Here is a 25,082-nt window from a genome sequence, read left to right as displayed (position 1 = left end):
GATCTGCCTGTCCTGGACCTGTCCTATACATGGAATCCCTCCTCGCGTGGGCTCCTGGTGACTGGCTTCTGTCACTGCCTGTTGTCACGGTTCCCCAGCACGGCTGTGTTTCCCGGTCGGCGGCTGCTTACCATGGCTGTGGCAACAGCCCCGGCTTTCCCCTTCTTCTCTCCTGCACATTTCAGGCTCTGACTCTTCTTGTTCTAAAGACACAGAAACAAGTTCTCTCATGTCTGAAGACGCTGGTGGGAATTTTCTAAGAAGGTAATTACAGCAGAATATGGGGGGCTGGTGAGGGGACCAAGTCTGGGCAGAGAGAGAACCAGTGGCAGATGCTGGAAGATGGGGAACATTTTGTGACACTTTATGATCCTCAGATATTTTGGAGGTTTTGTTGTTGGGAGGCTTACAATTTTGCTCTTACAACTAAGCCCAAGGAAGTGAGGGCAGGACCGACTGTTCTTACACCAGGCCAGAGGATGATGACAATGGGGGCTGTCAGGATGGCGGGAGGAACAGGGATTTCCCAACTGCGCAGTTGGCTCAAAGGGTTTCCGTGAAGGAGAGGAAGCTGGAGAGGCTGCTCCCAGGGCCTCCCGTCTTGCCACTTAGGGGCAGACCTCAGCCATGTCTTGTGTGCCCTGCGGTTACGTGCTTGAGAAGGGTTTAAAGGGCATAGGAACACTTCCTTATGTTTTAAATGTCGCAGAATAAAGAGCTCCTGGAGAAAGAATAAGGGAACCAAGGATAAAACAGGAGAGAGTCAAGACCTGCACCACATGTGAGCTACACAAAACAGGCACTTTTACCTGAAGGGGCGTCTGTGTCTGCTAAGAATGAACACCCCTGCCCCATGGCACAAGTAAGAATGAAAAACAGAGACCTGAAAATGGGGAGAGTCATACCACTGGAACCATATGAGAGGCAGGAGGCTTAATCCACGTGGCACATTCTAGAACCTGAGAAATGGCAGGGATTCCAGAGGGGCTGGTGTGAAGAAGTCTACCTTTAGCCCTGGAACACAGGGTAGAGGGTGAGGCCCTTTTAAGAGATGGGCAGGGAGGCAGCTGTAGACAGAACTCAATGTGACCAAGCGGGAAGCGAGGTGTCTCCAGAGGTGAGACCCAAGATGGGACCCTGTTGAAACTCCTTAAATCAATCCCTGTCCATTGCCCATTCCTGCTGATTCAGGATGACTAAAATCCTAGCCAGAAGAGGCATCTTTTATTTTTTTTTAAAAGATTTTATTTATTTGAGAGAGAGGGAAAGAGCACAAGCAGAGGGAAAAGGCAGAGAGAGAAGGAGAAGCAGGCTTCCCACGGAGCAGGGAGCCCAATGAAGGGCTCGATCCCAGGACTCTGGGATCATGACCTGAGCCGAAGGCAGATGCTTAACTGACTGAGCCACCCAAGCATCCCAAGAGGCATCTTTTAGGGGTGCACAGCTCTGAGCACGATGCTAAGGGTTTTGGGAGTATTGGTTTTCATTGCTTGCTTCCCACTGAGAGCCAAGGCTGTGGGGGAAAAAATGAAGGGGCTGTAAGAGAATCAACAGCTCCCTGAAAGATGTGGGAAATGCAATCCTGGTTTCTAGATAAGAATTGGAATTAACGGAACCATAGGTTTTTGCCCAGGGTTGCTCACGAAGCACATCTCACGGTCAGAGAAAAATGTCTGCCTGTGGATCAGCTGACTTGTCAGTACAGTTTTAAGTCAAATGTAGATGTGGAAGGGGGAGAGCGGCCTGAGAATACACAAATTGGTTTCTGTGAATGTGGGCGGGGGGTGGAAGAGTCTGGGAGATGCCTGGTGACTCACAGAAGACAATGCTTGAGAATGGGGTCAGAAACACAAACTCAAACCCCTCCAATAGCCTAACAGCAGCTGTGATTCTAGAGCGGGGGCTGGCAAACCACAGCCACTGCTGCTCCCCCCAAGCAGTCTCGTTAGAGCGGTCGCACGCAGTCGCACACGGGCTCTGTGCGATGGGAGAGGTGGACAGTGCGACTGCCCACGGCCTGCAACGTTTACTCTCTGGCCTTCTAGAGGAAAAGTTTGCTGACCCCTGCTGTTGGGTCAGACTACCCAGGTTCAAGTCTTTGCCTCTGAGCTAGCGCTCTGTTCTTTGCATTCGCCTCCTCCTTTCCCATCGCTTCCGTGGGGCAACTACCGATCATGAGGGGTGGTGAGGAGGAATGAGGGGCTGAGTGAGAAGAGCCTGACATGACACCAGGCCAGCGTCGTGGAGAGCCAGGTGAGGGTTCTCTGCATGTTCGCTGCTCTGGTGAGATGAAGATGGTTCCCAAGCTGTACTCTTTGGACCGCTATTCTGCCAAACAGCACTTGTTATTAAAAAAGAAAAGTTCTTGCACAGATTTGAAAACTACTACGAACATATTTAATTATTGTTGGACCTCTCGGCAACTTTACTATGCTCACGGGTACCATAAGTCTCTAAGATGAGAAATATGTACAAGCACTTCTCAGAGAATCCTTTTTTATGAGGACCGTCTCGGTCTATACAGGGTACTCTGTGAAATGGGGCCCCACTGGAGATGGGGAACTCCAAACCTGACCGGAGGAATGGAGGGATACATCCTCTATTCAGACAAGAGATGTGTCTGACAGGATGGCACCTTTGTGAACATGCTGAGCAAGCACGCAGGTGGGGTTAAAGGAGAGGGCCAGAAGCAACAGCTTGGGGACAGTAGGCCATACCCTGTGGCCAGACAGGAGGCCTGACCCAGATCACAAAGCTGGTACAAAAAAGGCAAGGTGACACAACCTCAACTATCAGCACACGACTCAGAACTCCTCTGGCCAAACCCAGATGACCGGCCACTCGGTCACGGATTCACCGGGGAGGGGAGGAAGCACAGAATGAAGGGGTTACCGACAGGAAGATGTGCCCGTGCACAACACAGAGGCAGAAAGCAAATGGGGCATCGCTACAAAAGTGGTTCCAATCCACTGCTGTAACAACTGGTTCTGGAGTTGGGGTTTTGGCTGGGGTTGACCCATTAGTGCACATCTGCTTGGTTCTCTGAAGATTAGTAACCGCCCTGCAATACTCTTCTCATCTGACTTGTGACTAGACTAAGCGGCCTTGGGAGACCATGGGTCTTCATGTGTTTAAGCCAGAGGTTCTCAACTGGGGATGATTTTGCCCTTTTGAGACATTTGGCAATTTGTAGAGACATTTTCCGTTGTCACAACTGGAGGGCTGCTCCTGGCATCGGGTAGGTAGAGGCCAGGGATGCTGCTAAATAACCCAGAATGCACGGAAGAGACCCCACATCAAGGAATTATCTGGCTCAAGAGATGTCAATAATGCAGAGGCCTAAAATCCCTGGTTTAAGTCAACAGTAACAGTCGTCAGGTATGACAAGAACCTGGTGGTGTTTGTGACTCAATGACATTTAAAATTTCTCCTAATCCTGAAAGAGCCCATTACTTAATTAACTTAGGAAGAGAAGAAAAGGGGTCTGGGCACCTGACAAGAACAGCCCAGCTGCCCTCTGCTCCTTGAAAGGGCTGGTGCTCCCACATACACAGCACCATCTGACCTCAGCCCTTTATGTGCTCACTGCTACTTTCCTCACACGCCAAAGGATGGCCCATGGCACGGATTTAGAATCACCCAGAAATGAACCAAGTCGCGGCCCCAGCACGTGTGTTCCTTCCCTGCTCCAAATGCAAGCATTGCATCCAAATGCACCTTTGGCTTATGGTAAGTAGGGAAGAAACTGCATGGACACTGGGCTCACGGGATCAAGCAGTCCCCTGGGGACACAAGGAGTCCTTTCTTCCTGGAAGATCTGTTTTGGTATTGACTCTGAATCACTTACCTGTATGTAAGAAATGAAAGAATAGCATAGGGGGGTCAGATGAGAACCGGACAGTTTCACCTGCAGCAAAAGAGAAGGAAACCAATGTAACTTGAGGAATAGAAGGCTTCCCCCATTCCTAGGAAAGGAATTTTCAACTCACCAACTTCTCCATATTTTTGGGAATTCCTCCGGAGCTCTGACACACCTGGAGATACTAACCAAAGATTCCCAGATTTAGCCCACATCCTCCATCAACGTCCCGACACCTACAGGTGAGGCAGCAAGCTAGGGGGTGGAACTCACTGCTACGTGGAGGGGGAAAAGGAAACAAGCCAGCACATTCACGGAGAACCCTAGACACCAGGCTTCCTCCGTCGCCTCCTCAAAGCTCCTGAGCCTCCGAGGCAACAGACAATAAAGGGCTTCCGTGTCTGACTTGTTCAGCTTACTGCTTTAAAAGCTCTTCAGGCCGATGGCCCCTACATCTAGAAAACCAATGACTTTGCTGTTTTTCCTTTAAAAAATGCCAGTAAAGAGAAGAGGCTTTCAGCATTTCCAGTACGCAAGTTTAGGAGCCACACTGCGCGGCCAGAGCTGCCCCTTCTCAGAGACGGCTGCACTGGTGTTTGGGGACGCCACCCGGCGGTCTGCCGTCTTTCTTGGGTTGTCTAGGCCCTTCTAAGTATTTAATACGGATCACCGCTAGAATCGGGACTATGTCACCCAGTGCCTACCACCTTCTGAATGTCTGCTGAGGACCAAAACTATTCCAAGTGCAAGAGAAGAGTTCCTTGTTCACAGATACTAGGGAGCATTAACTCAAACTCAGGGCAGAGTACGCCTTGTATTTAAAAATAAGAACCTTTCTCCCACCCATGTACCTGACCTGTAAGGCATTTAACGCCTACTTGTTAAAGGAACAAAATAAGGTCTAAACACCTCTTCGGTGCCCAGACTGGTTTGAAATTGTATAATTCTGTGTGCAATAAGGCATCGTATTGAATTCCATAGCTGTAGATTAGATTAAGACTTAGCATTTGAAGAGGCATTTGCTCTCAATTAGATGCCACATACTCATATGCCAAAAAAGGGGGGGGGGGCCCTCTAAAAGCAGATTTAGAATTATGCCACCAAATGCTTTTTTCCTGGCCTGTGGAGACACCTGCCACCTACTGACCAAACCAGAATCAAACCACCACCTGCACGCACAGGGGCAGGCAAGAGCTCTGCACAGGGGCACTCCACTGCGGTGAGCTGCTGCCCGGGCCGAGTCTCCAGCTGGCTGGGGCAGTGTGGCAGAAGTGACTCGGGTCATCTCTCAGATACTCACATATCTGACAAGTGCTGTGAGAATGGTGTACATTTTGCAAAGGTCCTTTAACAAGATGTCCACACAGCTGCCCGATGGCAGGGCCGTCTGCACCAGCTCATGGAAAAAGGTGAGCAGAGTTCCCAGCTGTACGATGATGGCTTTCTCGATGGGATGATTTGGTAGGGTTGCCTGAGAAGAGGCCTCGTCTGAAGGGAAATGAAATTGCATATTCAAACCAACTGACCTTATTTTCTAGTTAAAGTGAAGGAGGTTTAGAAATCCACTAGCTGCGATTAAACGGGAAATCTGTAGGGACAACCAGCATGTAATTCATCATGCAGAGTCAATCAACAGCCATTGCATCATAAGCCACACTACCATCTACTTTGTCCATCACACTGGAAATCCGGCTCAAACCGACTCAAATCGAGCTGCACGTTTATGCAACTGTCCAATCTGGATTTTGGTGGACTCTCTCCATTCCACCCTGAATGCATCTTACCTGATACAATTTCTTGGCTCACTTGTCCCTTAAGCTTGGTGATCAGCCAGTCCACTTCTTCTAGGACTTTCTCAGCCTGACTGAGAACAAGTAACTGTGGAAGAGAAGAATGCCTGGCATGGTTCCCTGTGCGTAGCTGCTGGCTTAACAGAACCACCGTGGCCACCCGCGGGTGGGCTACAGGCCCCAGCACACGAGCCACTACAGTGTGCTCTTCACAGGGAATAAAATGGAAGGAGTGACGAGGCCATTTCCCACGGCTCGGGGGTCCACACTTACACAAACAGTAGGGGCAGCTGTTCTCAAATTCACTATCGCAAAGTGGTCTGTTTTCTCCACCTCTACATCCTGAGGAGGCAGAAAGAGGGGATGCAATTGGAGGAAGGCTGGCCCCCGACCTCTCTCCCCACTCAGGGTGTCGCAGCGAATGCTCGCTGCAGTACCTGGTCTATGTCTCCGAGATGCCCATGGATATCCTGGGACAAGTCACGCAGCAGGATGGCAGGACTCTTGTACAAAACGTGGAGGCTGAAGAGCAAATTCAACAAGCCCTTGCAAAACGAGGCATCCTCTAAGAGTGGGAAGGAAAGAAAATTAAAAGGTAAGTTCTAACCCAGTCATTCTTCAGGGGACAGGGGGCCTAACCAGAAATGCAGCTTGCCACGTCCCACGTACGCTATCCCAGGGCTGGACACAGTCCATCCGAGGCAGCTCTCCCACAAAGCTACACTCCTGTCCAATGAAGGCCCAATGAAGGCAGAGGTTTCCTATTATTCTCCAGTCACTATCGCTGAGGAACTAGCACCCAGATCAAGAAACAGAATGCTACCCACACCCCAGAAACCCCCTCCCACCTCACTCGCCCCAGCAAGGAACCTGCCTCTCCTGACTTCTACCATCACATCTAGCTGTGTCCGATTTTGAACTTGACCTAAAGGGACTCATGCGGGAAGTACTCCTTCTGTGCCTAGCTTTTGTTCAAAGGCATGTTTGTGCAATTCCTGCACGTTGTGCGTCGGTGGTTTGCCGTCCTCACTGCTGCTCAGGGTTTGGCTGCGTGTGCGCGTCGCCACTCCTTCAACCCCCTCCACTGCTGACCGACACACGGGTTTGTTCCTGCCTACAGAAACAGTGCTGCTGGCCGCCTGTGGGGGCCTGGAGTGGGACTGCCGGGCCATAACCAGACACTGCCCAACAGTCCTCCCGGGCGGCTCCTGAACGCAGCCCTCCGCTGGTGCTAGACGGGAGGGCCGACCACTCTGCCCGCTTACCAGCCATGGGCTTGGCTCTTTTTCATTCTGGTCGCTCTGGTGACTGTATAATGAGTACCTTTCCTTTTTTAAATGCTATTCGGGAATGATGATTTTATATAAAGCCTAAAAGGAAACAAGAAGGAAACTTACCCTGGTTGTTTTCCTTGCAAATCTTCGATGTCCAGGATAACATCTGCACAAACTAGAGAGCATTCAGATATTAAAGAAACATGCCATGAGACAGATCTAGGTGTCAGACTACAGAGACCTTTCCAATTCTCATCACCTGCCAAAACATGTGCCTGGATCCAAAGTGGTAATCTACTAAGAACAGCATAAAAGTAAGTCCAGAATTATAAGAATTACTGATCCTTCTCTCATAATACAGTAACATATGACTCAGTTCTCAGTCTGTGCCCGCATTAAGGACAGAAGGTCCTGGCGTCTGGGCTCTTGCCCCCCTGAGCTTCCTCTCCCCAGTCCCACCACGGTCTAGGGCTGATGCACCTTTTCCCTTCCCATGCCACACACTCTCCGCATCGGAGACATCTTTAAGAAGGTTAATCTAATGGAGAGATGCAGGAGAGGAGAGTAAGATCTGGGCCGTAGAGGCAGCAAAATCAGCTTCTAGGAGTCAAAAGGCCAGAGGAGGTTAGAAGGGAGTAGGGAAAAAAAAACAAAAAAGAGGCAAACAACCAGATGGAGTTTCCTCAGGTAAGGAGAGGTGGCTTTAGGTCTTGGGACGGCAGGGTCCTGCGCTGCCAGATACACGCTCAAGCTCGCCGCTTCAGCAGTTCTTTGGAACAGGTTTTCAGCCTCAAAGGCACTGAAATGCAGTGTGCTTAAGTGCAAAATGACCAGTAAAAACTCAAATTTTGATCTGTTGGGGTAAAAAATAAATTCAGAGGCTAATTCTGAAAGGTCTCTGTGAATGGATATAAAAAGGTCTCCAGAATACGGTGTTAAATGTAATAAGCAGGATGCAAACAAGCTTTTGTGTGAACACGGACAGGGTTGGGAATAAGAATCTATATTCCTATTTGCTTCTGCAGGAATAAAGGAACTCTTGAAGGATCCATCAGAAACTAAAAAAGGTTATTATTTGGGGGAAAAGAACTGAACAGGTGGAGGAGGACAGGGACAGGAGGGAGACCATTCACTGCAAATCTTATCATTTCTGGTTTTCAAATCACAGGACTTTATTATCCATCCAAAATTAAATTAAAAAAAAAAAAAACTGAAAGCGATTACCTGAAGTTACAGGGATGGGTGGATAATGAATTTTGAATGAAAATATTTTCCTGTATATATGAGCCTTTCCAAATCCATCTATTCTTCCTCAAACCTCCCCCAGCCCCACTTCCCTGTGGCTGTTTCCTTCCCAATGCTCTGTTCGCTGCAGTGGCAGGAAACAATGAAGCAGAAAGTGAAGCGGGGAGGAGCGGCTTGGCACTAGGATGATGCGAGTGGCTAGCAAGAGGGACTTTCTCTGGGCTCCCAAGAACAAGAACCGGAAGCTCAGGCTCACTTTTCAGCACTCTGACACCACCTTGCTCCTGGGCTATAGTCTCCTAAGGACTAGCTCTTCCTGAGGCAAGGGCTCACACGAGGAGCCGGTCTTGCTCACAGATCAGGAAGCAGATGCGGTAGCACACCCCCTAGGCATCAAGGACACTCTTGGTCATCCTATAGGGAAATCACTCCTGAGCGGAACAGACCCACAAAATGTGGCCCTTCTCTTCCGTGTGTGTGCATGCTCATGTGGTACACATTTCTCCGGACGTGTGCATACCTACATGCTTATACACACAACCCATCTCACAGAGTTCTTTCTGCTTTGGGACTGTAGTCTCGCTTTCTGACTTAATAACCTTTTGTTGAATTTCTCCCAAACTTTGTACCAGCTAACCTTGCTGAGGAAGTCAACTGCTCAATGTCAGCTACCTTACTGATAATTAATATACTTTCATCTTAGAAAAGAGCAAACACCAAGAGTGAGTAAAAACACAAACCAAGAACGTTGAAGGCACCAAAGATAAACAAGACTTTTTTCTACAGTGCTTTCTGCTGACAAGGGTCAGGGCAGTGGCCAAACAAAAAGCAGTATGTTCTTGCCCTCCATGGCTGCATGTAATTATGTCATGGTAGAAGCACCATGTGAGGAAGGTACATATTCCAGACCTTCTATTACTTAAAGATAAGATTTAAAGAGGACATTCAGGTATATACAGTTCATCCTTGAAAACTAGTTAGGGGCGCTGACCCCTGCACAGTCAAAACTCCATGTAGAACTTCTGACTCCTCAGAACCGTGACTACTAATAGCCTACTGCTGACCAGAAGCCTTACCAATCATATCAACAGTCGATTAGCGCTTATTCTGTATGCTGTATTACATACTGTATTCTTACAATAAGGTAGGCTAGAGAAAAGAAAAGGTTACTGAGAAAATCCTAAGGAGAAAATATATTTACAGTACTGTACTGATCACAAATAATCCATGTATAAGGGGACCCACACAGTTCAAGCCTGTGTTACTCAAGAGTCAACTGAACTTTGAAGATGCAATACTCCTGGCCTGCTGAGGGCTGCCCCGTGGGCCTGAGGAAGTGGTGCTTCTACCTGAGGGGAGGACGGCTCCAGCAGCCTGGACAAGTTGGAGAGAACGGTGACTAGCAGGAGGGCTTCTTTGCTGTTAAAGTCTTCCTCTTGGCTGCTAAGTAAGTTCAACAAGGACCTCTGGGAAAGGAAGGTACACACGGAAACGTTAGCAGATACGTTCCTGTCACGGAGAAGAGAATCTAGCCAGAGATTCCTAAGGTGGGGACAGAAAGGATTCAAAGCTATCAAAATTCCAGAGGACAAAATGTGAAAATAAACCTGGATTAAACAAGCAGTTTCCTACCCTGTTCCCGGCCACAAATCTGAGTGTTCCTTGAAAACTACGGACTCCTCCCCTGCCAAATGTACATTAGGAGTGAACAGTGCACCCAACTTTGGGTGGCTTATCACCTCCTAAGGCCCCTCCACTGACCTCAGGCGTAGATGGGGCCCCAGCCCCAGCACTGCCCACACACTTTCCCTGTTTCCCTTGCCCCGTTCCTCTCTCACCACCTGAAATACGCTCTCTTTTGTCTGTCAGTCTCTTTCCCCACTCAATGTAAGCTCCCCAAGGGTAGGGATTTTGTTTCTTTGTTTCCTGCTAGATCCCCAACACCTAGAACAGTCCCTGGCACATAGTAGGAACTCTAAATTTATTTGTTAAAGAAATCCTCTGTGACAGAAGGTCCTGACAGTGTGACAACAACTGGTTAGAAACTAACAGGCTTCACTGTCCAGTCTTTATTGCAATCCGACAAAGCCAAACTATACCACACACATGAACCAAAGACACACACTCCATAACTTAATGCGCTCCTGGCTATCTCTTCGTATCAACTCAAACCGTGATTCTTAGAAGCAACAGTGCTGCAGGTTGGGGTGGCTCAACACCCATCCTCCCTAGAATCCTTTTAAATGCATTACCTTCCACCCGGTAGAGCTACGTCCTGTTGCTTGGACGATGACCCAGAAATCCTGTCCCACTTGCTCGCCGTCTCCCCGCTCCCACCAGCTGGCCGAGCTGACAGTCCCTCTAGGGGCCCTCAGGCAAGCAGGGCAGCGTGCCAAGGCTTCCTACCTGAAACTGCCGGATCTGGAACGCTGCTCTGTGACTGACACTGCCTTCCACCTCTTCTCCCTCATTATCTGGGACATCTAGGAAAGGAAAAGAATGTGATCTTTGAAATGGACTGACTCACTATGCTTTTTTGGCCTTTTAATATTAAGCTAAATTTTTAGAAAGCCAAAAAAAGACTGGGGGCAGATTTAAATGTATTCCTAACATTCTGCAGTTTCTTAGCACTATCTTTCAATTTCCAGTCACTATTTGTGGTCACGTGTAAAAGCCAGTAAATGCCAATTCTGAATCCACTAGATGTCACTCCTTAGCAACAACAGGACTGCTCTCAGGTGTCCTCTGGTAGATGAGTAAATAGAATCAAGAGGTTTGGTTAAGAAAGAGAAACCCAGACAAGCCAATTTATCAAAGCTGAAATGCTCACCCAGAGCCCTGAGAAAGTGGTGAATCTTGGGCTGATAGAACTGTTGCACAGCACTGAATATCTTCTGCAAACCCTCCAAGCACAGCAATGAGATGCTCTTTCCTTTTTCTTTCTTTCCTAAATCTTCCACTGAAGTAGGAATGGAAGTGTATCTCCAAAGTAAGACCCTGAAAAGAAGAAAAGTCATTATTTATGAAAAGATTTTATTTTTAAGTAATCTCTACAACCAACGTGGGGCTGGAACTCATGACCCCGAGATCCAGAGTCACAGGCTCTACTGACTGAGCCAGCCGGGTGCCCCAGAAAAGTGATTTTATTAATGTCGGGTTCACGGAGGTTCAATTTTATATGCTGTAAAATTCATACCCCGTACATGTACATTTCAATGAATCTGGACAAACATATAGTTGTATAATCATCTCCACAATCAAGATATTTGTCATCCCAAAAGTTCCCTTACGCTGTTCTGGATTTTCTCCCCCCGATTTTCCAAACAATCACTGATCTGATCCCTGTCCCTATGGTTTTACTATTTACAAAATAGCATATAAAAATGCTAGCATTCAGTATGTAGCCCTTCTGAGTCTGGCTCTGTTAATTTAGCATATGCTTCTGAGATTCACCTATGTTGCTGCATGTATGGGTAGTTTATCCCATTTTATTGCTAAGTAGCATTCCATTGTATAGATGTACCAGTTTCTCCATTCAACTGGATACGGATGTTTGGGTTGTTTCCAAATTCTATTATAGATAAAGGTGCAAATCACAAACCTTCATATGGATATATGCTTTCATTTCTTTTGGGTAAATACCTAAGAGTGAAATGTGTAGATCATATGGTAGGTGTGTGTTTAACTTTTGAATACCAAAATGTTTTCTCAAAGGGTTGTTCCTTTTTACATTTCCATCAACAGTGTATAAGAGCTCAAATTCCTTGGGACACCTGGGTGGCTCAGTCGGTTAAGCGTCTGCCTTCAGCTCAGGTCATGATCCCAGAGTCCTGGGATCAAGTCCCACATCGGGCTCTCTGCTCCGCAGGGAGCCTGCTTCTCCCTCTGCCTCTGATGAATAAATAAATAAAATCTTAAAAAAAAAAAAAAAAAAAAGATTTCAAATTCCTCCACAACCATGACATTTTGGTATTGTCAATCTTTTTATTATTTTTTAAAGTTTATGAACTTATTATGTTGACCATCCTTTTGTGTCCTTATTTGCCATCTATAGATCTTCTTTGGTCAAGTATCTGTTCATATATTTTGCCCATTTTTAAATTTGGTTATTTGCTGTTTTAAACTTAATTAAACTTGAGAGTTCTTTATATACTCTGGTTACCAGTCCCTCATCAGGCATGTGCTTTGCAAATATTTCCTCCTCAGCTGTGACTTGTCTTTTAATCTCCTTAAGAGTGTTTTTCAAAGAGTTAAATTTCTTTTTTCTTAAATATAGCTTGTGCTTCTGGTGTTCTAAGAAATCTTCACCAAAAACAAGATCACAAAGATTTTTCTGTTTTCCACTAGATGTTTTACAAGTTTTGGTTTTACGTCTTTGACCCATTTCAAGTTAATTTTTTAAGACATGTGGAATGAATAAAGGTTCATTTTTTAAAACAATGGATGTCCAACTGTTCTAAAACCATTTGTTGAAAGAATTTTCTTTCTCCATTAAATTACCTCAACACCTTTGTCAAAAATCAAATGACCATATTTGTGGGATCTATTTCTGATCTATTCTGCTCCAACGATTCTGCCAATACCAAACTATCTTAAATAAAGTAACTTGATATGACCTGATACCAGGTAGTGAGTCCTCTATCTTGGTTCTTTTATTTCAAACCTGTTTTAGTTATTCTAGGTCTTACATTTTCACATAAATTCTAGAATCATCTTGTCAATTACTAACATAAAGCTTGATAGGATTGTGTTGAATCTATGGGTCAATCTGCGAAGAATTAACACCTTGACGATACTGAACCTTCGAATCTGTGGACACTGCGTATCTTCACATTTACTTGGGTCTTCTTTGCTCAAATGTTTTATTAGAGTTTTCATCACATAAATCTTACATGTTAGATTTATCGCCAAGAAGTTCACATTTTGTGATTTTTTTTTAAGATTTTATTTATTTGACAGACACACAGCGAGAGGGGGAACACAGCAGGGGGAGTGGGAGAGGGAGAAGCAGGCTTCCCGCGGAGCAGGGAGCCTGATGTGGGGCTCGATCCCAGGACCCCGGGATCATGACCTGAGCCGAAGGCAGACGTTTAATGACTGAGCCACCTAGGTGCCCCAAGTGGTTCTGTTTTCAAACTTCAATTTCCAAATGTTCACTGCTAGCATGTCAATAAAAATACAATTTAAAAAATACTGCCCTTGTTTCCTGCAGCCTTGCTAAATTGCTTGTTTAATATATCTAGTAGCTTTTAAAAAATGTCTTTGGAATTTTTTATGTAGACAATTATAATATCCCTGAAGACACTATTATTTCTTCCTTCCCAATCTGGATGCCTTTTATTTCTTTTTCCTGTCTTACTGCACTGGCTATGTCTCCAGTATAATGTTGAATAGCAATGGTGAGAGCACAGGGGGAAAAGCATTCAGTCCACTGAATCATTAAGTATGGGGCTGACATATTCCCTTTATTGGACTGATAAAGTTCTCTTTTATTCCTAGTGTCCTGAGAGATTTGATCACGAATTTATGTCGAATTTTCTGCACCGACTGAGATGATAGGGTGTTTTCCTTTAGTCTGTTGATATGATGAATTATGACTGATTTATAAATTTTGAGCCAACTTTGCATTCCTGAGAAAATATTCCACTTAATTATATCATCCTTCTTACAAACTGTTGGGCTTATTTGCTAATGTTTTTTACATCTATATTCATAAAGGAAATTGGTCAGTAGTTTTCTTATCATGTCTTTGGGTTTGGCATTACAGTAATACTGGCGTCATAAAATGAGTCAGGACATGTTTCCTCCTATTCTATTTTCTGGAAGAGCTGCATAAATTGGTATTCTTTCTCTCTCTCTCTCTTTCTTTTAGTGGGCGGGAGAGGGAGAATTTTAAGCAGGCTACACGTCTAGCACAGAGCCTGATGCAGGGCTTGATCCCATGACCCTGAGACCATGACCTGAGCCGAAATCAAGAGTCAGATGCTTAACCGACTGAGCCACCCAGGTGCCCTGTATTATTCCTTCCTTAAATGTTTGGCAAAATTCACCAATGAGACATATAGGTATGGAGTTTTCTTTGAGGGAAAATTTTGAACCACAAATTCAATTTTTTAAGATTTTAATTTTTTTGGTAAAGATTTTATTCGATGGGGAGGAGGTGGGGGAGAGAGAGAGCGAGCACACGCATACACAAGCATGCGGAGTGGCAGAGGGAGAAGCAGGCTCCCCGCTGAGCAAGGAGCCCAATGTGGGACTCGATACCAGGACCCTGGAATTACGACCTGAGTCGAAGGCAGATGCTTAACCGACTGAGCCACCCAGGCGTCCTAAAATATTTTGATTTTAAGCAATCTCTACACCCAATGTGGGGCTTGAACTTACAAACCCCAAGATCAAGAGTCACATGCTCCACTGACTAGCCAGCCAGGTGCCTCTCAATTTCTTTAAGTAGGCACAGGATTATTCAGCTTACCTATTTCTTCCTGAGTTTCAAAAAATTTGTCCATTTAATCTAATTTATTGGCATAAAGTTGTTAGCATTCTATTATTATCAATTTTTGCAGTCTAGTAGTGATTATCTCCTCTGCCTCATATCTGATATTTGCAATTTGTGTCCTCTCTCTTGTCCTCATCAGTCTGGTTACAATTTATTGCATTTACTGATCTCAAAGAATCAGCTTCTGGTTTCATTCATTTTTCTCTGTTGTTTCTTTTTTCAATGATTCTATTTTGTCTTTATTACTTCCTTCTATTTACTTTCATTTTAATCTTTTTTTCTTTTCTTAATGTGTAAGCTTAGAGATTTGATATTTTTCTTCTAATATAAACCACTGACAGTTACAAATTTCTACCTAAGCACTGCTTTAGCTGAATCATACAAATTTTGGAAATGTAGTGTGTTCATTTTCATTCTGTTCAAAGTATTCTCTGATTTCTGACTTCCTCTTAGACTATGAGTTATTTAGAAATGCATTTAATTTCCAAACATACAAGGATAATCCAGTTGTTTTTAAAAAAAAATATTAGGGGCGCCTGGGTGGCTCAGTCGTTAAGCCTCTGCCTTCGGCTCAGGTCATGATCTCAGGGTCCTGGGATCGAGTCCCGCATCGGGCTCCCTGCTCGGCAGGAAGCCTGCTTCTCCCTCTCCCACTCCCCCCGTTTGTGTTCCCTTTCTCGCTGTGTCTCTCTCCATCAAATAAATAAATAAAATCTTTATTTAAAGAAAGAAATAAATATTAAAAATTAAAAATATTTTTGTTACTGCTTTCTTGTTTAATTCCGTTGTGCTCAGAGAACATACTGATTTCTATTTTAAAAATGTGTTTAGTTTGTTTTATGGTCCAAAATATGGTCCATTTTGATGAATACACCATGTGCACATTAAAAAAATGTGCATTCTGAAACTACTGTTAAATATTGTATAAATACCCGTTAAGCTGGATGACAAGTGTGGCTCAAGTCTTCTATGTCCTTCCTGATATTCTACCTACCAGTTCTCTAGTGATTTCTGAGAGGGGATAAATTGTTTATTTCTCCTTCAGTTCTATCAATTTTTACTTCAAGTATTTTGGTGCTTTGTTGTTAGGTGCATATACAGTGAAAGTTGTTATGTCTACCTGCTGATGAATTAGTCATTATGTAATATTGCTCTTTATTCCTGGTAATAGAATAACATTTTCTATCTACCTAACATTCCACATCAAAGCAGAACTAGAAAAAAAGACTCAGTATTAGTGAGTGCACTTTTACTCTTAAGGCATGCCCAACTTCAAACTGCCTCCCTCCCCACGCCCAGCTTCCCCTCTTGGAGATTCCACAGCAAGTGGAACAGGTTTCTGAGGGTGAGAGTGACTTACCGAGTTATATCACAGAGATTCTGAAAGACCTTCTCTGGGTTTTGGCCATCAGGACCACTCACATGCCCTGTTTCCTTGAGCTGCTGTACCTTCTGCAGAGCTACACTCACCGCGTGGCGCATGAACTCATTGCTGGACCTCAGAACAGAAAGGCTCTCTTCGTGATTTTGGGTACTGTCCCTAGAGAGACAGAGGGAGAAAGAGAGAGAGAGAAAGAGAAGAGAGTCCACTACTGCTCCTGGGATCTGGAATTAGGTTTTCTGGGGACTGTTTAGAAGAACAGGATCTAGTAAGCTCTTAACGACAGCCACCAGGCAGCCGCTATCACTGCCTCAGCTCCCTTTTACAGCCCTCATTCTCAGTGTGATCTCCTTTCCTCCCCTCCCCAATCCCTTTACTTTGATAAGATTTAAATGTCAGTCTTAGTTTCCTATGTTTTTTTATTGCTGTTATTCCTACGTTTTCAATTCAGGTTTTTCTTTCTTCCCCTTTTTTCTATTATAACAGTGTTCAAGCTACTTAGGTAGATTTTCCTACAATACCTTATTGCAATCCATTCTTTTCTTCAGTAGTCCACTGTTTCTGAGTTTTCTCTATTAATAATTCAAGGTAGTTCTTTAAAGTGCCTACCTAGGATTATCCAGCTTTCATGTCAAGAAACTTACAAACCTCCTGACTTACTTCTTATTATATATATATATTAAGAATTGTGAATCCAGGGCGCCTGGGTGGCTCAGATGGTTAAGCGACTGCCTTCGGCTCAGGTCATGATCCTGGAGTCCCGGGATCGAGTCCCGCATCGGGCTCCCTGCTCAGCAGGGAGCCTGCTTCTCCCTCTGACCTTCCCCCCTCTCATGCTCTCTCTGTCTCATTCTCTCTCTCAAATAAATAAATAAAATCTTTAAAAAAAAAAAAAGAATTGTGAATCCAAACTAGATAATACTAGTGAACCTGTTACTATCTTTACTGCACAGATGTCTTTAAGTGCTCTGTTATAAACTTACCTGAAAAGAGCAGTGAGAAGATCAGACACAAATTTCATGGACCAAAAACTATCCATTTTGTTGGCCATTTTAGTTTTGCCTTTACCAGCTTTTTCATTAAGGATGTCAGAGAGTTTCTTGTAACACATAAATAAGTTCAGAACCTCCTCAAACTTGTTCTTACTGCATAAAAGGAAAGAGACCACTAAGGACAAGCATCAGAATATTGTGGTTTAACTTTCACACCCAATAATAAGGACATCACAATGTTTCTTTAGGTGTTCTATTTTAAACACATTATAAATGAATGAATTTGCATTAACTTCCAGATGACTCTAATCCATCTATGTTATTTTTTTTCTCTCTTATTTATACCAGTCAATGCAGAGCATGGAAGCCCAATACTACCAACCAAACAAAATTTCTCTATTGAAATCAGAACTTCTTGAGTTCAGTGTTTGGGAATTTGTTATAAATGAAAGCCTGCTACCCCTGTGATATATGTTTGGTGTTCTCTGGTAGAAAGAGCACAGTCTGGTCTTAGGCTAGATGTCCACCTAAGAGACAGCGTCACGGCCTGTGGTCTGTCCAGTGCCTAGTGCACTGTTAGAGTTAAGAAACAAAAAACAAAAAAACACAAAATGGAAGTATTCATCAAATTGCAAAGAGTCATAGCAATACCTTACCTAAAATTACTTATGGAGAAATTATATTCTATTAGAACCTCACAAATTCCCATCACAAGAGAAGCACAGATATTATTTTTGATGCCAACACCACTGCTCTGAGAAAAATCTGCCGATTTATCCTAAAAGACACAAGATAAAAATTAATGAGCTATTGGGGTGCCTGGCTGGCTCAATCAGTGGAGCGAGTGACTCTTGATCTCAGGGTTGTGAGTCTGAGCCCCACACTGGGTGTAGAGATTAAAAATGAAATCTTTAAAAAATTAATAAGCTATTAAAAACCTACATCATTCAATACAGCTGAGACTTAGCAATTACCAATTCAAAGTCCTCTAGTTCACTCTTAATCATTCTACTAGTAATAGACTCCAACATATCCTCTAAGTCTTTGTAGAACTCTTCTTCCTCCTCTTCTTCCTGCTGTAGGGGCATCACTCTACTCTTATACCAGACCAAACAGTGCTGGACACAACACAGCAGATGATCCTGTAGAAAACAATAGTAAACAGTTTTGAGTGTTTAAGGGACAATCTATGAGGCTGTTGATAATCAACAAATAATTCTTACCTACAAGGCTAAAATAAGTTATTCATTAGCATCACGAATTAAGTCAACCTGAATTAGCAAAACTGGAAAAAATTAATTGAACCAACAAAGGCATTCTTTCCTGACCTTTCCCAAAAACTGGCTTTGTAAGTACCAGACACCTCAGAATGCAACATCAGAATGTGCTACTTCTGCCTTGTGGCCACACCACGGAGGTTGTGAAGTTAAATTCTGATTCGAGTCCCAGAGGCTGTTTTAAAGATAGGGGCTGGGGCGCCTGGGTGGCTCAGTCGGTTAAGCGTCTGCCTTGGGCTCAGGTCATGATCCAGGGTCCTGGGATCGAGGCCTACATTGGGCTCCCTGCTCAGCAGGGAGTCTGCCTCTCCCTCAGCTCATGCTGCCTCGTATGCTTGCTCTCTGGCAAAAAGAAAGAAATAAAATCTTAAAAAAAAAAATAAAGAGAGGCTTATGTTGAGGGTATCTATGGGAGACCAACAGAGCATCTCCGTCTCATGGCACAAGAAGGCCCATTTATGAAGGCAGGATCTGACAACTTAAAAGACCACTTCCCTCCCCTGTCATGAGCTCTAAGTTACTTGGGATGGTGAAATTTCAGTTTTTATCCTCTCTTCCTGAGGCTAGAGCACAAGAATAGAAAAACCACCTGTCCTAGTTCCCCTGAAGGTTCAAGAATGCCAATTCTAGCTTAGCATAAATCACATACTCCCCTCAGACTAGTAAGGCAGGTTCCCTTAGCAGGTTCATCTGCTACTGGGTGACCTCTCTTCCCCATTCCAAAGCCTATTTTAGCATATTATATAGTCAAAGAGCCATAAATGGGAGACAAAATGCTCCCTGGGGGGAGTGATGGATGCCTTGATTTAGTAAAGTGCTGACATGGAGATATCTTACCAACAGATTCAATGTGATGATGGATCAGAAAAGAAAAGGAGGGAAGATTTAAGAGTAAAGTTTCATTGCGAGTACCAGAAGAGTGCTGACTCTATCAACAGGGTTGATGTTTTTACTTAACAGTAAAAATAATGGTTATAGAAGGAATAAAAGACTCACCAGTGGTTCTTGTAGAGAGATCTGATCTCCTTGGGTCAAAATACAGGCTTCTAATTTCAGAGGCGGCAGCACATCAGGTTCTGGTTCATAGAACTGTTTTAACTATATATGATAACGAAAAAAAGATACCACAGCTCATGAATGCTTTTCACTTCTTTAATTGGTCAAACTAATGGCACCTTTAATGTCTGATATCTTCTAAGACGTATTTCCCAAGTGTCCAAAGAACAACGTGGCAAAATTTGTGTTGCTTGGGCTCGTGCACATCCTTTACCCTTGCTTCAGGCATCATGTTGAGATATTCTTTCTTACTCCATTTCTACTAACTCCCCAAAACACATCATACTCTCTCACACCAATTCCTAAATTTGCATAAGGAATCAGCATTTTTAGTATAGCTTGATAGTTAAGTATAGGCTCCAGAGTCAGGATGGCTGAGTCTAAGTCCCAGTACGACCACCTATTAATAATTTTGGTAAAGGCATCCATGCCTTGGTTCCTCATCTCTGATGAGATTATTATTACTCTAAACAAATAAGGCTGTATAAGGACTGAACATGCTAATACATGTAAAGTGCTAAAAAAAACCCCACTACTTAGAGCTCAAGAAACATTAGCTATTATTTTTCTCTTTTTTACCTTTGGAGTCTGCACAAGTTTACTGGTCTACATACTAACCTGAGTTGGGAAGCACTGCTCTATGCTTTCATCAATTTTTTATGCTTGTTAAGTGTGTGAATGTTGATGAGCTGATTATTACAGTTTGAAGGGTACACTATAGTTAACAGGTTATAAGTTTTATATAGGATCAGGCTTGAGGCCCAATGGAAAGCTTTTAATAAATAGTATAGTACCTTCCAATAATTTCTACACATCTCAAATCTTAACTTCAAATGCAGCTTCTTCAGCAGAACTGTAACAGAGCAATGGCATACAAAAGTGGGGGGAAAGGGAGAGAAAAGAACTTCCATTTTTAGCAAAGTGGTAGACAAGGGGTCTAGAGAAACCCTCCCGGTAGAGAACAATTTAAAAAATGTATTAAAAATTTTAAATAGATAGCTAAGATGATGGGAAAGTAAGAGAAGTCCTCAGACATCTCATTATATTAGAAAATGTCATAAAGCCTGAATCTAGCAACTACATGAGCAAATGAACTCTGAAACTGCTGTTTCTTCTGCCAGCACCTGCCAATTCTGGAGGCCTAGAACTATAGTTGTAGGGCTCATGGACCTGAAGACAAACCCTAGGGCCCTCATGGGGTGAAGGCTGAATCGGAGAACCTCACACAAAGCTGGAATTCTCAAAAGGAGATATCTCTTATGGAAAAACAAAACAAAACAAAAAATAAATCTTCTGTATGGAAAAGGCAAAAAGCCTCCCCTGGGAATTTCTAACCATAAGCTAATCTCCAAATGTAGTTTGGGCTAGAATTCACACCACTTGTGTGGTCTGAAGAATCAAAAGCCAAAAATTTAAAGTTTGGATTAAAGAAACATAGTACATACCTTCCAAGCAAGGGAAGAGAAGGAAGAAGAGAAATAACTAATTTCAAATTTTATATGAACTGGAAAAAGAGGGAACATTTCCCAATCATTTTAACTCATGTTAATAATCATTAAGCTCATATTAAACCAAGAAGTTCAGTATGAGAAATAAAAATTACAGGCCATTCTCTTATAAACATATATGTAAAAATTCTAAATGAAATATTAGTAAGCTGAATCCAATAATGTACAAAAAAGGTAATATATCGTAATTAATTTGAGTTTATCTTGGGAGGGCAACGCCGGTTTAGAAGATCAAATAATACAATTCACCACAGTAACACATTAAAGGAGAAAAATCACATGGTCATTTCAATAGATACAAAAACGCATTTGCTAATATTTAAGACACATTCAAGAGTAAAACAACAGATCTGAGATGGCAGTAGAAAGAATAAGTAAACTTGAAGATAGATTATGAGAAAATATCAAATATGAAGGGTAAAAAGTATTGAAGAAAAATGAATCAAATCTCAAAGATGTGTGGAACAAAATCAGGCATTCCAATATATATATACAACTGAAGTCCCAGAATGAAAGGAGAGGGGGCAGAAAAAATATTTGATGCGATAATGAGTGTACGTTTCTTCAATTTGGTGAAAAGCATCAACTTATAGATCCCATGAAGCTTAATGAACTCAAATAGAAACACACACACAAAAATCACATGTAAACATAAGTCAAACTCTTAAAATCCTAAGACAAGGAGAAAAATCTTCAAAGGAGTAAGAGAAAAATGACATAGAAAATACAGAAACCAAAGACACAATAATTGGTTCACTCAGGAATCAGCTCCTTGAGAAACAATGGAAACCAGAAGACACTGGAATGATATACTCAAAGTACCTAAAGAAGAAACTGTCAACTACGAATTCTACTTCCAGTGAAACTGTGCTTCAAAAATGAAGGCAAAATGATGTATCTCTATATAGATGAAAACTGAGAAGTCACTGCTAGCAGACCTGCACAACAGAAATACTAAACAAAAGTTCCTCAGGCTGAACAGAAGTTACTGAAGATGGTAAACCTGAATCCACATGAAGAGCTTTGGCAATGGACAAAAATGTTGGTATGTATAAAAGACTGTGTCTGTACACTTTGTTTTTTCTTAATTTCTATAGAAGACATACATATAACCGTTTAAAACAAAATATAACACCATCTTGCTGGGATTTTAACATAGATAGATGTAACATGTATGACAATACCATAAAGGCAGGAGGATGGATCAAAGTTCCTATATTTTACTGGAAGTATGTCAGTATTAACCTAAATATATAGTAATAAATTAAAGACACACACTGTAATCTCCAGAGCAAAATTAAAAATACAACAAAAGGGGGAAAAAATAAATAAATAAAAATGAATTAAAATACAACAAAAGGGGCACTTGGGTAGCTCAGTGCGTTGAGCGTCTGACTCCTGGTTTCGGCTCAGGTCATGATCTCATGTGTTGTGGGGTGGAGTCCCATGTTGGGCTCCGTGCTCAGCAGGAAGTCTGCTTGAAGATGCTCTCCCCCTGCCCCTCCCCCAACTTGCTTTCTCATGCGCGTGCTCTCTCTAAAGTAAATCTTTAAAAAAAATTTAAAAATATTTAAAATATAGGTAAAAAGTCAGTAAAACAATTAAATAGCAAAACAGACCTAAATCCAACCATAACAATAATTACATTAAATGTGAATTGACTAGACATTCCCATCTAAAGGAGGGGTGTCATATTGGATTAAAAATGCAAGATCCCTGCTTTCACTTCTTTTGGGTATATACCCAAAGGGGAAATGCTGGATCAAATGGTAACTGTGCTTAATTTTTTTTAAAGGACTGCCATACTTTTTTCCACAGCAGCTGTACCATTTTACCTTACCACCATTAATGCACAAGGGTTGCAATTTCTGTATACACACCCCCATTTTTCACTTTGATGGTAGACAGCCTAATGGGTATGAAGTGGTATCTCACTGTGGCTGTGATTTGCTTTTTCCTAATGATTAGTAATGTTGAGCATCTTTTCATGTGTTTATTGGCTATTTGTGTATATACATATTTTGGATGAATGTCTATTCAAGTCCTTTGCCCATTTTTTAATTGGGTTGTTTTTGTTGTTGTTGATTTGTAGGAATTCTTTGTATATCCTAGATATTAATCCCTTATTGGATATATGATTTATAAGTATTTTCTCCCACTCTGTGGATTGCCTTTTCACTCTGTAAATAGTGTTCTTTGCACAAAAGTTTTTAATTTTGGTGTTCTTTTGTTACCTGTTCTTCTGGTTAATGTCCAAGAAGTCATTAACAAATCCAATGTCATGAAGCCTTTCCCTTATATTTTAGGAGGTTTATAATTTTAGCTCTTAATGTTTTGGTCTTTGATCCATACTGGGTTAATTTTTGTATACCGTGTAAGGTAAGAATCCAAATTCATTTTCAGAATGTGAACATCCAGTTTACACAACATCATTTAACATCATTTGCTGAAAAGATAGATTCTCCTTGTTTTTATTTATTTATTTATTTTACTTACTTATTCATTCATTCATTCATTTGAGAGAGAACGAGCCCAAGCACGGGGAGAGGCAGAGGGAGAGGGAGAGGCAGAGGGAGAGGGAGAAGCAGACTCCCCGCTGAGCAGGGAGTCTGACATGGGGCTTGATCCCAGGACCTGGAGATCACAACCTGAGCCTAAGGCAGATGCTTAACCATCTGAGCCACCCAGGTACCCCAAGATTCTCCTTGTTTTTAATCTAGTGCTTTTTACGTGAGGATTTTCATGCTTGGGCTCTTGAGCCAGGAAGATCTGAGTTCAAATCCCAGCTCTGCCACTTCCTACCTATGTGATCTTGGCCAAATTACTTAACCTTTCAGAATCTAAAATGGAGATAATTTTTATTTCACAGGGTTTTGTAGGATCAAATGAGATCACCCACCTTATAGTGCCTCATACACACTTGGCCCTCTCTATAATACAGTATGGTATTGTTGTTATTATCAGTACATAATTGCATCCTGAACTCTGTTAGGGAAGTTACCAAGAAGATGTGACCACCAGTTTACCCATGAGCTGGACCTGGGGGATCAGAGGTCCTTACCCTCCCCTCCCCTGTCCTTGGAATGTGGGTTCTCCTTGCCTTCCTGCTCCCAGAGGCTGCTCCAAGGACATAGCCTTGAGATGGTGATGATGCTGAGAACATCTACACAGTATATGTGACTAAGCCCAGTTAAGGCCTCTATTTAACCTTCTATGGATGTGGCAGGTGACTGCACAGGGATGCAATGGTCTTGCTGCTGCCCAAGACAAGCCTCACATATAAGTTCCTTTTGCTTCTTAAAGCTGCTACCTACCAACCTGGAGCAGCCTGCCTCTTTTGCTGGTCCCTCCCTGCCCTCTGAGTATAAGGGCCGATTTCAGATTATACCTGGGAAGCTCTGTGAGGCTTATAAACCAACAAACTCTCAATATACAAAAAGATTCAAATACCATATAATATTATTTAGCCATAAAAGGGAATGAAGTACTGATAGATGAAACAACATAAATAAACCGTGAAAACATTAAATGAAAGACATCAGTCACAAAAGACCACATATTGTATGATTCCATTCATATGAAATGTCCACAATAAGCAAATCTATAAACACAGAAAGCAGATTAGTGGTTGCTTAGGGTTAGGCGGGTGGGAGAAGGATGAGAAAATTACGGGGTGGTAGCTAAAGGGTGTGAGGCTTTTTCCTGAGGCGATGAAATGTTCTAAAATTGATTGTGTTGATGGTTGCACAATTCTATGAATACTAAAAACCAATGAGTTGTATACTTTAAATGGGTGAATTGTATAGTATGTAAATTATTTCTCAATAAAGCAATTTAAAAAAAAGATTCAAATAATGTTTAATGAATAAATGTTCAGGGTAAAAGGTCTTATTTATGCCAAATATTCTCCAGCTGAATTCTTCTCCTTGTGATCATCCTATGAAAAATTTCTTAATTTAAAAAACTTTTTTTAAACTGAAAAGTACAGAAAATAACCAACAGACACCCATGGATCTGTAACCCAGATTTAACATGCCCATATTTTGCTACATTTGCTTCAGATCTCTCTTTTCTTCTAGAAGTAAAACAAACAGACACAGCTGCTGATAGCCCTTATACAAATGGTTCTTTAAGGTGGCGCCTGGGTGGCTCAGTTGGTTGAGCGACTGCCTTCGGCTCAGGTCATGATCCTGGAGTCCCG

At 42.7% G+C, this 25,082-nt stretch overlaps 1 protein-coding gene across 1 annotated transcript in view; it reads right to left on the bottom strand.

The window, feature by feature from the left end:
* The window catches only part of LOC102736877 (Fanconi anemia group I protein), a 43,874-nt gene that overhangs the window by 3,230 nt on the left and 15,562 nt on the right, over positions 1-25,082 (bottom strand). The window contains exons 7-22 of the mRNA XM_081831687.1: positions 19,314-19,415; positions 18,015-18,182; positions 17,697-17,818; positions 17,032-17,193; positions 16,028-16,207; positions 10,999-11,165; positions 10,575-10,651; positions 9,518-9,634; positions 7,047-7,098; positions 6,087-6,214; positions 5,923-5,991; positions 5,644-5,737; positions 5,160-5,347; positions 3,990-4,043; positions 3,848-3,907; positions 132-203 (exon numbers count right to left, since the gene is read on the bottom strand). Coding sequence (XP_081687813.1) covers positions 132-203; positions 3,848-3,907; positions 3,990-4,043; positions 5,160-5,347; positions 5,644-5,737; positions 5,923-5,991; positions 6,087-6,214; positions 7,047-7,098; positions 9,518-9,634; positions 10,575-10,651; positions 10,999-11,165; positions 16,028-16,207; positions 17,032-17,193; positions 17,697-17,818; positions 18,015-18,182; positions 19,314-19,415 — 1,812 coding nt within the window. The remainder of the gene's footprint in view (positions 1-131; positions 204-3,847; positions 3,908-3,989; positions 4,044-5,159; positions 5,348-5,643; positions 5,738-5,922; positions 5,992-6,086; positions 6,215-7,046; positions 7,099-9,517; positions 9,635-10,574; positions 10,652-10,998; positions 11,166-16,027; positions 16,208-17,031; positions 17,194-17,696; positions 17,819-18,014; positions 18,183-19,313; positions 19,416-25,082) is intronic.

The sequence above is a fragment of the Leptonychotes weddellii genome, chromosome 9 (assembly GCF_054177405.1).
Source record: "Leptonychotes weddellii isolate Sample4059 chromosome 9, ASM5417740v2, whole genome shotgun sequence".
NCBI lineage: Eukaryota > Metazoa > Chordata > Mammalia > Carnivora > Phocidae > Leptonychotes > Leptonychotes weddellii.
Note: the sequence above shows the minus strand (reverse complement) of the source record. Positions and strands in the feature narration are given on the sequence as shown.